Raw genomic sequence first — 15188 nt, 5'->3', positions numbered from 1 at the left:
GCCCATCTGGTGGCCTGTGCTGGTCCAGGTTCTGGTTTTATGGGTAGTGACTGCTGCAGTAATCCCTATTTAAATCCAGAATTTATTTGATTTGGTTTGATTTCATTCTCTCAGAAACAACACACACATAACACACTTGAAGTCATGAAATAAATAAAATAAAATATAACACAAACAAGGTGTTGTGCATAAACTGACGCATGACACAAGATAAAAACACAACATTACAGACATAATGTTGGATAAGGTGCTACGGCTTTTTCTTTTACGCAGACTCAGTTTTTTTTAACGCCTACATAAATATATTGTGCGCATTCACTGGTGTCTTTACGGTATTTTTGCTCCATCTCCCTGCGCACGGTGCCTGGCAGGAGATTACGGCTTCAGAGCAGCAGCAACACCGACAATGACGCGTGTGGAAGACGGTGGAAAAATGAGCTCTCCTCCGTGAAAAAACAGACGCACGGGGGGAGTCACACAACATTTCACTTCACCGACTCGAGCTTTTTTTTTTTTTTTTTACACCCGCGTCGCTCCGGCGTGACTGTGAATGAAACGGACCAGCAGGAAAAAAACATTTCGCAACCTATTTTGCATGCAGCCTACAGGGCGCATGAAGAGTCTGGGATATATTTTTCCACCCTGCTCAGTTCTTCCAACGACCCTGCAATGTGTACACGCTTTGTTTTTTATCTAAAGGAAATGTTTGTATTTTTTTCCCTTTCTGACTGAGGAGGGCATCCTGCGCTTGTTTTAAGCAATCTCCTAAAATTTTTTCCCCCTTAGAAGATGTTTTGAGCGCCAAGGGGGCTGGTGTCGTCTTCACTGCGCAGACAAGCGGCGGACTGCGCGTCTCTCTCTCTCTCCTCCACAACAACACAACAGACAAGAGACAGGAGGAAGAGGAGGGAGGGAAGGAAAGGAAGGGAAGGGAAGGTGAAAAGGAAAAAAAAATAAAGGTTTGATCTGTGGTTGGAAAACCTGGAAATATACGGCGTTAAAATGACGATGTCCGTCCCGGAGAGGAAATCAGGATCCGAGGGGAAGGAGGAGGAGAGCGAGGATGAGAGTGAAATCCTGGAGGAGAGCCCCTGCGGCCGCTGGCAGAAGCGAAAAGAGCAGGTTGGTCGATTGTCTGTGTCTGTGTGTGTATATATATGTGTGTGTGTGTGTGTGTTTCTGTGAATTGCAAGCGATCTGCTCCTTAATGAGGGAATAAATAAGTGAAGTTGCCCACTCTGAGCACGCTGGACACCCCGTATTATGCAATGTTTGAGCCAGCTCCATGTATTATTGCACTGGTGTGTTTTTTTTTTTTTTGCACTATCCCACCTCAAGCCTCACTCAGTTCCATCTCTATTGATCTACATAGCCCACATGAAGTCTATTTCAGTGAGAAATTCAACTTTATTATGAAGCTTCTGCTGTTTCTGCTCAGTTCTCTGTTCATGATCTTGACATTGTCACTCTGGCACATTTAATTACAGGTTTCAAATCAAACAAACATACTCTAACAAGTCTTAACTACTCCACCTCATCACTAAAAATAAAGCTAAAATTAAACTGTTGCACCATGGAAAGAGGCAGCAGTGAGAGAGCATGTAATGATTACTGGTTATTGCAAAACTGAGTGAGGTAATACAAAGTGCTGCTCATCAAAATTAGAGATTTCAAAACAGGAACCAACAATCATTTTATTACCAATCATTCTGCAGATTGTTTTCTTGAATCTCAATCACTAAATTGATTGTTGGGTCTATAAAATGTCAGAAAACTGTGAAAAACAGCCATCAAAATTGAATAAAATCCATAGGGACTGTTTCAATTATCCTTTTTGGTCTCAAATTAAATTCAAAAAACAAAAATATTCTGTTTTCAATAACAGAAAACATTAAAAAAGCATGAAAATTCTCACAATTTATGAGTTTGAACTTGGGAATGTTGGTATTCTTGCTTTAGAAATGACACAAATGATTAATTGACCATCAAAACAGACTAATCCATTAATTTACTAACCGTTTCAGCTCTAATTTTATTTATACATCACATGCATTTCTCTCTGAACAACATGCAAATACGGCTTTGACCCTCCATTCACAAAAAATAGCAGATTTCTTGTTGCAGCATCTTTAAAGGTATCCAGAGCAGATTCAAACAACTCGAGGAAGAACTCATTTGCAATAAATAAGTGGCAATAACAGTTGCAGGCTCCTGTTGTTTGTGGCAGAAATAATAATCTATTTTCATCTAATCGAGTGATGCATTTCCTCCTCAATCTCAGATCTACAGCTGTTGTTATGACTCTGCCACCTTCATATTTCTATGTTTGGATCAGCAGTAGTTGTTTTGTCCAGACAAAGCATCAGCAGCATAACAGAAAATAACCCAGTGGCTGCGCTGGGAGCCTCCTCTCCCATCAATAAGGCCGCGTTTGTTTCATGTCAACATCAAAGACCTGAAACGCAGCACAGTATCTGCGACATTCACAGCATCAGCCACCCTGATGAGACTGAAACTCGTCCTCAGGCATTTTACAGAAACGCCCTAAAAAAAGTTTGGTTATTATCAGAGAGGAAACAAACATTCTTCTAAACGGTCGAGACATTGTGAAGCAGCAGGTGCCGCCTTCGCTAACAGCTCCAGATAAGACTGGAGAGTTTATGTTGAAGGTTATCTCTCGTACACACACGGTGTCCTCTGCAGCCACCTGACCTCCCTCTCTTACACTGTACCGTTAAGCATTCTTCATGTTTAGAAAGCACACACACACACACACACACACACACACACACACTACACCGCTATCAAACCCCAGTGTTTTTCCACCCATTGATTACCCGTCTGTGGGTGTATGTGTGGTGTTTTCTGGGTTGCTTCCACTGTCACATTTCCATTTACTCCCCACTGACAGCATCAGTCATGAAGGGCTGGTTGGTACAGTAAAAAAAATCCATATCAGAATATCTCTCGTACACACACGGTGTCATTTTTTGATGTCAGTATATATCATGAAATTAAAAGTCTATGCTAAATAACATAAAATAGTCATTTATGTTCCACTGATGTATCTTGTAAAAGCAAACATGGAACTTTATTGGCTAATTTTGTTGACTTTTAATCACAATTTGCTTGGAATCCATAATTTTGCTAAACAAAACAGTGATATGGAACTCTGTTATTTTCAAAAATCAATCAATCTGTCAATTTGGCTAATTCTTTGTTTATAAAATGTCAGAAAATAGTGAAAAATGGCCATCATTACCCCCTAAACCACAAGGCGATGTCTTCAGATGACTTTTCTCCAACCAACAATCCAAAAACCAAGAGGATATTCACTTTAAACTCATAAAGCCACAAAAAACATAAAATCCTCACATTTAAGAACCTTGAACCAGCAATTTCTTTTTACCGTTTTTGCCTCAAAAATGACAATTACAAACTCTTTGTAGATACATTTTCTGTTGATTGACTAATCGATTAATCATCACAGCACTACTACGATATGACCATCATGATACATTCCTACCTACAGCCCTTAAACTAGGGCTGCAACTAGCGATTATTTTCATTTATGCTTAATATGTTGATTATTTTCACGATTGATCGAGACGATCGAGTCTATAAAATGTCAGAAAACTGAAAAAACATGAAGGTGAAGTCACCAAATTGCTTGTTTTCCCCAAAGAACAGTTCGAAACCCCCAAAATATTCAGTTTACAATCACATAAAACAAAGAAAAGTGACGATTAAAGAAAAGTGCACTCACTCACACCAGTCAATAAAGAGAATTTTAGTTGGATAGGTCACTTATGTCTTAATATACTTACCTTGACATGACGTAATCATCATCTAACCTCAGTTATGAATAGACGTTTTTTTTCATTTGCCCCAGTTTCCAGGCTTCAGTGTTTATACATGTTTGATCCACACTATCACAAACAGAATGAACCCATGTGATAATAGCTGTTGCTAACCAACTCGTAAAGCAGCTCAAACAGGTTACTAACAACAGTGCAGCTGCCTCAAGTCCAACCACAAATTGTGGTAAATGGTCTGTGAGATCATATCAAACCTTTAATAGTAACAAAGCAATCAGTCAAAAACACGTTGACGCTATGCATTTTAAAACTGTTTTGGTGCACAAGTGTTGCATGTTTCCTTGTTTTTCTTCTCTTTCTCTCCGTGCAGCAGGCCTGGGTGTGTCTGAGCAGCCTTGAAATGCTTATGAATCCTCGGTAAATAAGTCAGTGGGTGAAAGTTGAGAATACACGCTGCCATATCTGTTATTCAACTCAGGCATTAAAAATAAATACAAGTCACATGGTCAGCACATGGTATTGTTGCCCCGCACGGCTGTTTTTTCTCAGCGCAGGCGAGAAGTCGAAGTGGTTTGGACTTTTTTTTTTTTTTTAATTGCATTAATGTGTGTTGCCTTCAAAGTCAGTTTAACCCTCTGTCTTGGCTTTTCTCTTGGACTGAGCGGCATCGCTGTGATTGGAAAGCAAAAACTGTGTGAGCTCAAACGTAGCAGCTGTATTAGTGGAAATCTTTCCTTGCTCAGTTGTTTGTTTTTTTTTTGTTGTTGTTTCTGTTGATGTTTGTGTGAAAAGAAGCAGAAAATGTTCCCTTGAATAGCACCACAAGATGACACAAGATGTTATTCAAACTAAACTTGATGGTTTATCGTATTTTCTTTCCAGGAACAAGAAATTAAACCGAGTGGACAAATGTTTCACATGTTGCAATGAAATCTGGCTGCTCTTCTTGTCAACTTACTAGGAAATTAACACGTCAGTAGCAACATGATTTACAAGTTCTTGATTTACATACTGTACAGTATCTGACTGGTAGCACGTAACCTCTTGATTGAGTCACGTGTGCCTTCCCAGAATGGTGACATTCAGGCTAACGCAGCACTTTTGACAATACGGTGACTCACAAAATGTTGCTGTTGAAGCATGAGTCTGTCAAAATCAGCCCTTGTCTTTTCACCCTGACTCATCACACCGGGCTCATTTTATTACAGTCTGGTCTGGACAGATTATCACTGGCCAACCCTTGTGATCTCAGCTTCGTAATGCAGCAGGGCAGGTCTCCGGAAGTGAGAGAGTACAGAGTACTCTTTCTAGTAATTGCTCTGTGAAAGACACATCCTCTATTTCCCGGTTCTGCATCCATCTGCTCATAGTGAGGTGAAAATGAAGCGGCTCAGGGTCAGAGACATTCACCGTGATGTTAATTCACATTCACAGATGAATATGTGAGGTTGAGTGTGACGGGTAGATGCTTGTTTCTGCACTTGCGTGTAACCCAAATTCCCATGCTTGTGTCAGGACTGAGAAACTCGAGGCAGTGACTCACGTAGAGCCAGAGGTGAGAAATACAGACAGTATTGCGACAAGCCTTTTTTCACAGAAGACACGGTGTCACAGGTTCATGGGTGTCAATAATTAAATTAATGGCTGAATTAGCTGCTTCAGTTTCAGGGTCCTTGTATTCTGCTTATGTTATTAATAACACCTGTGCTTTTCCTGCAGTGACAAATCAAAATGTCTGCTGTGAAAAAGGCTGATATTGATAACAGTATTATTGTCCATCATGTAATTACGTGAGGATGTTCAGGGTTTTCCCTGGAAAAGTGTTTATCCAAAGCGGTAAGGTAAGCCACCCAGATCCTGATGCATCTCGTCTCTTAATCAATTTAGTGAGTAGATGATGGAAAAGAGTCACAGTCATTAAACATATGGCATCAGTTTAATATCATCTCTGTGCTTTTCCCCCTGAAGGGATAACTGTATGAATTTATACATTTTTTTTATGTTAGCAGAGATGGTGGTTGTTTCAGCGAGGTAGACCACCTAAATAACATGGGAAAAGGCTGTTTTTTTGTATTTTGCTAACATAAAACCCATCTATATGAAAATAGACGAGCACGAGATAAGCAGGTCATGTCATGTGGTCATGTTAATTTGCACTGTGGTGCGTGGAGCATCACATGATGCGTTACTTTAACAAGTCACTATTCCTTTATTTTCTGCACTTGAGTGAAAGTTATTAATAAAATACAATTCAACCAACTACAACACTGTAGTAGTTATCAAAAAGTCAGATTAGGGGTTATATGAGGTTATACATAGTGCGGCAACTGAGGATATTTTTCATATTTTTTTGGTTGATCATTTAGTCTATAAAGTGGAAAATCACATTCATCCAAAACCCAAAGTAACATTTCTAATTGCTTGTTTTTTACCAACCAAAAGTCCAAACCCAAAGATATTCAGCTCACAGTGATATCAAATGGAGAAAAACAGCAAATCTTCACATTTGAGGAGTTGGAAACAGGGTATGTTTTTGCATTTTTGCTGATGATAAATAATTTTAGCAGTAGCTGTATAATTTTTGTCAGGCAATGCAGTGTGTTTAAAATCTGAGGTTAGCCACACACGTTGGATTAAGAAGCAGCCATGATGTATTTAAAGCAGTTTCGGGATGTTATCCATGTCTAAGGTCACAAAGACGAACCATTAAACAGAGCAAACGAACCTTCGGCACACAGCGTTGCCCCTCATAAGCCCATGTCAAGTTGTGGCTTGCACTAAGCCCTGCCTGTCCTGAGGGGATCCCCCTAATGACTTACACTCCATAATAATCCAGCAGCGTGGGCATGCTCACCGGTTTGACAGCTGCCCTATGAGGAATGACATCCACTCAGATTTCCCTGGGGGCGGGGGGGCAAGGGGAGGACTGAGAGCAGGGACAGTCAGCTTTGATCCACCTGTTAACATAGTCGCTCTGCCAACGGCGGTCCTCGGCGCCTGTTGCTCAAGACTTTACTAGGAAACACATCAACCCCCCCTCAGTTCCCTGGAATACAAATACAATCTGTGCAGATGATGCTTTTAGGGATGCTGGATGACTTTGGTCCTGACTGAATGTCTCAACAACCATTGGACTGATTTCCCTGACATGTTGTACAGACATTCATGGTCCTCAGAGGATTGGCATGAAATTTGGTGCAGATGTCTACATCTCTGCAGGATGAAGTGTAGTAACTTTGGAGAGCCTTTAAATTTTCATCTAGCATCATAATCAGCTCAAAATCTTACTTAAGGCAGCTTTAGTTGGTGCGACAACAATGAATATGTGACTTTATTGCATGTCACATTGTGTGAGACGCCTACGATAAAATCTTGGTCACAGTCTGCGTAAGTCTGCACAATATCAGTCTGAGGCTGTCAGATTGTTTGCTGGATGTGTGGTGAATCATAGCGCTACGATGTAAATAGAACCAAGTATATGAAAGCGGAGGCACGTCATCAGCTTTTGATGTTTTTGAAAATGCGGCAAAGTCACACAAACCTCTTTTTCATTGCGTGCCGTGGACGTAAGGAGGAGAACGAGTATGTTTCCCCCTGAACTTTATTTTAAAAACTGCACTCATGAAATGTCACGCCAGGCCAGTGTATCCTGTCATTTCATGTTGTATTCTGTTTTGTTTGTTTGTAGTCGTGGGTCATAGCAGCAGTCACATTTGGACCTAAATTTCTGACTCAGGCTGTCTTTTGTCTCCAAAGCTCCAAATTGATTGTCGCTGGACGTGTCTCACAGCGAGATCCAGGAGCACCGTTTTGGATTGACGACCATGTTTCTCTCACAATTGTCTCAGACAAAATCACACAGTGTAAAGGGGCCTTTTATAGTCCTGTACTTTGCTCGAATGTCACTATTTTTGCAGGTATTCCTACCTCCAACCTCAGCTGTACTTTGTGTTCAGTGCTGATTAGCTAACACACTAAACAAAAATATGTCTGCTAAACCTTAAAGATCACCTCCAGACATGTTTTAATACATATAAAAATATTGTGCATGGATCAATAATGTGTGTCTGATATGTTTTTTCCACAAAAAAACTATAATTAAAATGGCATCTGCTCCTTCTCCCTCATTAAAAATGCCAGAATCTATAAATATGCAAATGTTTAAAAAAGTGTTGGATACAAGATGTCTCCTACTTCACCGTAAAGTCTATTCTTAGTGTTTATGCTCTGGAGGCTTCATGTTTCCACATCATGCTTGTGTAAGTTGAATATTGGACCGGGATTGACTTCCAAACTATTTGTGATGTCACAAATCCTGCTCATAGGCCCCTTTTTAAAATCATATTTTCAACAAGCACAGAGAAACTTTCAGCAGATAAAAGTGAAAACAGCCTTCACCGTTCTACAAGGTGAAGCTCAAACATCAAACTGTAGCAACAAGAAGAAAAACATATTTTTGAGTGTAGAGGGACTTTAACATGCACTGCTGTCGACTGCTCGCATGGCTGCAGACTCGTAGTCTTGTTCAAAGATTGTTGAACATTTCACTTAATTATTTAAACCTATTCTAATAAAAAAGATCTGATTATGTAAAATACCTCAGAGATAGAGAATTACACCTAAAATCATCTGATAAACTTATTTGTGCAGTAAAATAAGATATAATGTGGTATTGTGGTATCTTGTTGCGGCTGCAGAATTGGACACATTTGCATGTTTGTGTCGGAGCAGATGTGTGTGTGTGTGTGTGTGTGTGTGTGTGTGTGTGTGTCGATTAAAGGTTATGCTGGTTAAAATTTGCCCATCTGTACGGGAATAGTAGCGAACTGCAGCTCCTCCTCCTCTCGACACACCATCAGATTTATGAATGGTTTAATGACACCGTGTAACTCACCTTCTCATGTGTGATGACGTGCTGTATTTTACAGCCTGGGCGTCTTTGACCTTGCCTGCCAGATTACATCAAGTAAAGGTAGCGCGCTATTTTCATCCACGTATTTGATAGCTGTTGTAGTAAAAGTTTCACGACACAGCTCTCAGCCAGTGGGGGTGTTTCAAATGAAAATGCAAATTAACGGTGGCACGCTGTTGTTCGTATGAGCTAATCGTTGTGCTTTTGAACACACAAAGAGCAGACGTACTCCTGATACACTCGGGATAAGCTGAATACTCTCTGGTGTTTACAGAGTATCACTAGTGCATGGAGGAAGCCTGTTTATACAAAACAATAGCAGGCAGGACTTGCATAGCACCTGAATGATGTGTTTTAGGTGCCGTTCACTCATTGGTCAGCATCTAGACAAGGAAGCTATTACTATATAGTCTCCAGCTTGCTAATAGCTTGAAGGTAACGTCCACTCTCTGATATACAGTACATACTGTTATCATCAGCCTGTGATATTGAGTGCATTCCTTGAGTTCATTTGAGTGTAAGTGTGGCAGCTGGCATCCAAACTTGAATGCAGATGGAAGAGAGGAAGGAGAAGGAAAGAGCGTGCCTCTGTTAAAATTTTCCACTCGCATTAGCAAATTAATCCAGTAGAGAAAACCTGCGTTGTACCTCTAGTTCAAAGCAACACGCCCTCCAGCTGCACTGCATAGAGCTAAATTGATAAATTGTTCCCTCAGATTATTGGCTTAAGCCCTCAAATCATAAATAAATGTGCGTCTTATACTTACTGCAGTCCCTCAATTTACCAATTTGTGACATTGAAATAATTACTTTGTTTTCTGGTTTGCTTATCCTGTGTTTAAGTCATATTGCAAAGACTATAAATACAAACAGCCAAGTGGGAAAGAAACATTTACGTCAGCCTCCGAGTTGCAATTACATGCAGGGCAGATGGGGAATTTGTGACCGCCATATCTTTCACTCGGCGAACAAAATGCCAAAAGTGTAAACAAAGCAGAGACAAAATGGCTCCAAAGGCACCGTAATCAGCAGTTGAATGTAAATAATATATCAGCAGTAATGTAATTGATATAATTAAAAATGAGATATATAGCCTGCACTATTTTCCATTTAGTTTATCTTGTTAACAAACCGCTGCGTGACATAAGAAAATGGAGAAAAAATCAACAAAACTATGGGAATGAATTATGATTTATTAAAAAAATGTTCCCTCCTGACATCACTTTGTATCTCTTACTGCAACATTTTGCAGATTTACTGTAACCGGTTGAAAACTGCACCTGAACTGTCTGAATCCAGTCCAAATCTTCTTGTCACAACAGATCCACACTGACACTCCTCTCCAGTATTGTGAAACATACAATAGGACATTATACAAAATGTAGGAACAACAACAACAAAGGAAACCTGTGGTGCAGGTTCTGTTGTCTTTAAGTAGAGCTGTCACATAGATGGCTTTAATTGCTTCTGGGCCTGTATTACATCCATGGGATTACAGAGCATTACATGATGGTTTATTGCAGCATCTGTCAATACAGAAAGCGGTTTACCGCCTTCCTCTTTCATTATAGGAGGAGGTGTTGACGTCTAGATTTCTTACTGTATGATTTCTTGCCTTTTGGCTCTAAGGGACTGTCATCAAAACCTGACATTTACCATACTTATGTTTTATACTATAGTTTTTTTTCTGCAATGAGACTCCATAGTGGTTGTACTGGAAATGTTTGGACAGTTAAAGGGGACATATCATGCTTTTTGTAATTTTCTGTCATTTATATACTGTTATGATGTAAGATGTCTATGTTAAATACTCTCCGCAAGTCAAAAGCCAGGGCTTGAGCTGGCCAATCAGAAAAGAGTGGGCTCACTGGGAGGCGGGCCTTAAAGAAACAGGAGCTAAAACGGCCTGTTTACTTACAGGGTGCATAAAGAGCCAGTATAAAATAAATAAGCAGTTTTTTAAAAAACAAACAAACTGTAAATCATGCAAAGATATTCGAGTAGAGCCCCAGAATAAAAATATAGACCTGGAAATGTGCATAATACATCCCCTTTATAAAACACATGAGGCAAATACACCATGAAACAACTATTCAGGTCCCGAAATGCAAGTTAGTATTTAGAATATTTTTTTATTTTTACATTAAACTAGTTGTTTTTCTGTGGCTGTGCATGGACAGAAACCTTCCACAGACTAAGAATAAATCCGCTAATGCATCAGGTCCACAATGAAACATTATATATATAAATATATTCTCATATCCCTGTGAGCTACGAGCTGTGGTGTGAGCTGAATTATAGCCAAACAACAGAACAGATGGCGTTCAACCTTTCAGGCTCCATCATGAACAGGCCTCACACCAAGAAGTGCAACAAATTATGCTTTTATACCTGAGTTATTCAGCCTATAAACATTTTCATATTTCAATATGCAGCTCACGAAGATGTCAGAAATGTGACCTATCACCTGGTTGTGAAATGTGACCCGTTCTGCCAGCGAGGCCTCTGGGGGTCATCAGATCTGACGGGATATACAGAGAGGTAGTTGTCAGCGTTTTCCACTCCAGCTGCGTGAAATGGAGCCACCCGGACTTTCTGCCGGTCGGACCGGAGAGCTGGCATGAAAAGGAATCCTCTAGGATTGGCTGACATGTCTGGAGGCTTTCGCGGAGCTGTCATAGTAGTTCACATCGCATGACATCCGTGCCTCAGAGGAGCATGTCGCACCAGTTCAAGTGTTGTCTACACACAGTCTGCAAGATCTTTGAGAGACAACAGTTTCCCCCGAGTCATCTTTTGACATGAGTGTGTGGAAATGATTACTGTTTAAATATAAAAAGTGTGGAGAAGGGTCTGGCATTTATCACACAGAGAACAGAGGTCTTAACAGTTCCATTTGGATTTTACATAATTCAAACTACAAAATATCATCACCATGCATCTCTCTTCATTCATCACTGTCTGCTACTAGAGTTTCTGTCTCTTTCTCCACTTGCAGTTAAATAAAGTAAAAAAAAAATCTCTTTGAGACTCTTAAATACAACATTTTGTGATGTGTTGTTCTATTTGCTCAGGATAACTGGCAAAATGTAGGGCAGTGTAACATCACATTAAGGTATTTTTAGCTCAGCAACAATTGGAGCTTGATAACAAAAACTTAAATGTCAGGTTTCGGTTTTCAGCCCTTCAGTGTTAAAAAGCATCTGTCTACACTTGCCATTGTGCGCAAAGATTCAACAGTGTGTTAAAATCATTAATGGTGAAGTGAGTTCAAAAGTCCATGACGCAACAACTAAACCACAGCAGGGATTAAGAATAAAAAGGCATTGATGTAGGTTGAATGAAAGGTGTAAATATGCCTTCGAAATCTGGTTTGTCGAGCAGAAATTTGGCTTTTTAACCAGCTTTCTTTAATTATTATTATTATCTATTATTATATCAGAAGGATGACAATAACTAGGTTGAGAGCAATTTCCCTGATTTCGCACATTAAATTTACTAGTCATGGTGACAACTACTGTGAATAGAGTCCTCTGTGATACTGGAGAAGTTACGCAAGCCTAAAAAAAAAAAACCTGTGTGATGTCATCAGGGTTATTTTGGCTTGAGGTCTGAGGCTAAAAATTAATAACACAAAGTTAATAGTATAAAATACAAACAGAAGGCATAGTGGAAGTAGCAGTCATAGTGAAAGACATTGTAAAAGACAGTGAGAGTGTAATGAAAGTGAGTTGCATTGTGGGAAGTGTAGGATTCAGTGGTTTTTGGAGCTTTACTGATACCAAGGACTTAAATTTAGAATATCTCATCTTATGTTGTTGAATTTTGACCACTCTTTTTTTTTAAAAATCTGTTTCTTAACTCTATGGAGGCTTGATACTAAATAGCTGGAGAAACTATTTAACACATGGAGTCATATAACAATAACTGTTCTGCCTTTATTTTGTATACCCGTCCGTCATCTGTCACTCTTACTTTTCGCTTTGCTTTATGAAAGATCCCACCACCACCTCCGCCTTCCTCAAACCAATGCTGTCCTTTCATTAACCCCACCAGCGCAGTGCCAGTTTGAACTGGTTTAACATGTTGCTTCTTATCCCCCATACCATCCTGGAGCACTACAGCTGTACCAATTGGTTTTGTAGCATTTTCCATTTTTGTATGTATTTATGTATTTGTGGTATTTCTTGATTTGGAGCGTGTTTTCTTAATGTTTGTGCTTTCAGCCTTAAAATATGTGAAAAGATGAAAATAGTGTTGACCACAGTATCTCCACTACATGCTGCTGTGTGACTATCAACTGGTAGATATTAATTATCACACCTGCCACCTCATATGCCGCCTTCGCTTCACTTAAACAGGGTTCCCTGCCTTCACCACTACATAAGAAAGGGACCAAAAACAGTACATAATCATAAATATATATGTATATATATATTTATGTACAGTCTATGATTTCAACCCATGGACATATACATATTCACCAGATTATCGGGAGAAATCTCAAAGGGAAGTGCAGTGGCTTCGTATATATAATAATGCATATAAATATATACATCAGCTCTTGAATGACACATGATGCATAACAGTGGGAATTTATCCAAGGGTGGAATTTTCCTGTGTTGTGAATCTAGTCATATGACTCTGATTCACTCATATTCTAAGTTATAATAATAGTCTCTAAGCCCACTCTAGTTCCTGTCATTTGTCGTAATGTGAAGCCTTTAAATATTTTATTTTAGCCTTCCGCCGTCTGCTCTGAGTGCCGACTGATTCCCACACAGTCTGCTGATTTAAAAGGATTGTTGCACAAAGCGAAGAGGCTGTAAAGTCATTAAAGGTACAGTTATGGTCAGCTAGCTGTTGCTGTTGAATGTGAGTGTGTCACCCTCCCCCTGCTTCAAGGCGAAGGGCAAGGTCCTCCCCGTCCCAACAACAGCTGTTGCGGTGTTTATATGCGCGGGTCGACACTTTGATCAAAGAACATCAGCCCTAAAACGTTGCACAAACCCTACTGAGCACTCCAACCTCTGCAGGAAGGTGAGAACAGGTTGTGCTAAGCCTTTATAAACATGACTATCCCTGCAAAGACCTCTCTGTTTTAACAACCAATAAAGTAGGGATACTACTTGAAGCTTCATATACACATGCTTCCACTGCTTCAAAGGGAGCTTTCTTTACTTTGTTGACCAGCTGATATGAAAACTCTCTGTGTCTGCAGGTTTCAAAGTGTAGATTCATTCCTCGGCACTTCAACTTCGACGGCTCGTATCTTGACCTTTGAAACCAAATATGGATATCTTTGTGTGTGTGTGTCAAATATGCACATAAAAGGGAAATAGCAACCATAAATCTCGTGGAGAAACATTAATATTTTTTGTTTAAATGTGTTGGACCTTATTTTGTTATAGGAGTTTGCATAAAAGTTAAACTATGCATTTTATTTCAGGGCTGTTCAGACTTGCTTAAGGCTGAAAAACATGTATTATCTCACATGTGAAAACATCCCGCCAAAAGTCATTGCATTGTATGATATGATCTCTATTTCTATCTTTATTCTACGGCTCATAGCCTCCCTGTACTAAACCAGTGAAGCAATGAGAAGATGCATGCGGGAAATTCGCAGTAACTTTGACACTTATTTCAAAACAAAGTGCTGCCCTCACAGCTCAGGTGTAAATCTGTCAATGAATGCAAACAATTTCACTATGATTTTATTGAAAGGAAGATGCAGCGTGGAAACACAGTCCTGTGTAAAAATATTCACATCAAATATGAGCAGACATGAAGTCCTGATTTTTATGAAGTCCAGTGTCTTTGCATGAGGCCTCATCATTTACCTAAAGCTCTTCTCCTCTTCAGCTGAAATAACATCCAACTTATGCTTCGTTGTCTCTGTTTTGGCAGACACAACCCGATTTGCATTGAGAATTTGAATTTGTTGTGTTGTTTATGCAGTTCGGGAGGCTGAAAGTAAAGCAGGTTACTCTCATGCAGGAGCCACAGAATAGAATTAGAAGTACGTCCCAGCAGCCGTCAATCAGGAAGATGCCTGATGAATTAAAGATGGAGCCGGTGAATAGAAAGCCCCAAAACACCTGAGCTGCACAGTGATTATCTGGGGCTTTAGCTGCCACTGAAGACACACAGAGGTCATGTCCTCTGTCTGTTTTTCTGGGAGTATGGGAACCTGAAATGCAGTTTTGAAAGACAGATGCCATATTTTGCAAGCATGGTCAACTAAATTTGACTATTTTTAAGCGCAGAAAGATGAAGAATGACATCCCGTCATCGTTTAGTCAGACATTGTGTCTATGTCATCGGTTTTCTATCTGAAGGAAGGGGGTGATGTGCAATATCTGTCCTGTCAACATCATTTTCAGTCGACACGGGAGCTGTGGTTGCTAGGAGCAGTTAACTTCATTTTTTATCACGTTGATGGAAGAAATATGCAGAAT

General features: G+C 39.8%; 1 protein-coding gene across 2 annotated transcripts in view; it reads left to right on the top strand.

The window, feature by feature from the left end:
* The first annotated feature begins 371 nt into the window (after positions 1–371).
* nrbp2b (nuclear receptor binding protein 2b) overlaps positions 372–15188 on the top strand; it is a 39659-nt gene continuing 24842 nt past the window's right edge. For both annotated transcript variants that reach the window (XM_042399807.1, XM_042399806.1), the window contains exon 1: positions 372–1122. In XM_042399807.1, the coding sequence (XP_042255741.1) occupies positions 1003–1122 (120 nt within the window). In that variant the 5' untranslated portion in view covers positions 372–1002. The remainder of the gene's footprint in view (positions 1123–15188) is intronic.

Source organism: Thunnus maccoyii, chromosome 21 (genome assembly GCF_910596095.1).
Source record: "Thunnus maccoyii chromosome 21, fThuMac1.1, whole genome shotgun sequence".
Classification (NCBI taxonomy): domain Eukaryota; kingdom Metazoa; phylum Chordata; class Actinopteri; order Scombriformes; family Scombridae; genus Thunnus; species Thunnus maccoyii.
This window is presented reverse-complemented; position numbering and strand designations above follow the sequence as displayed.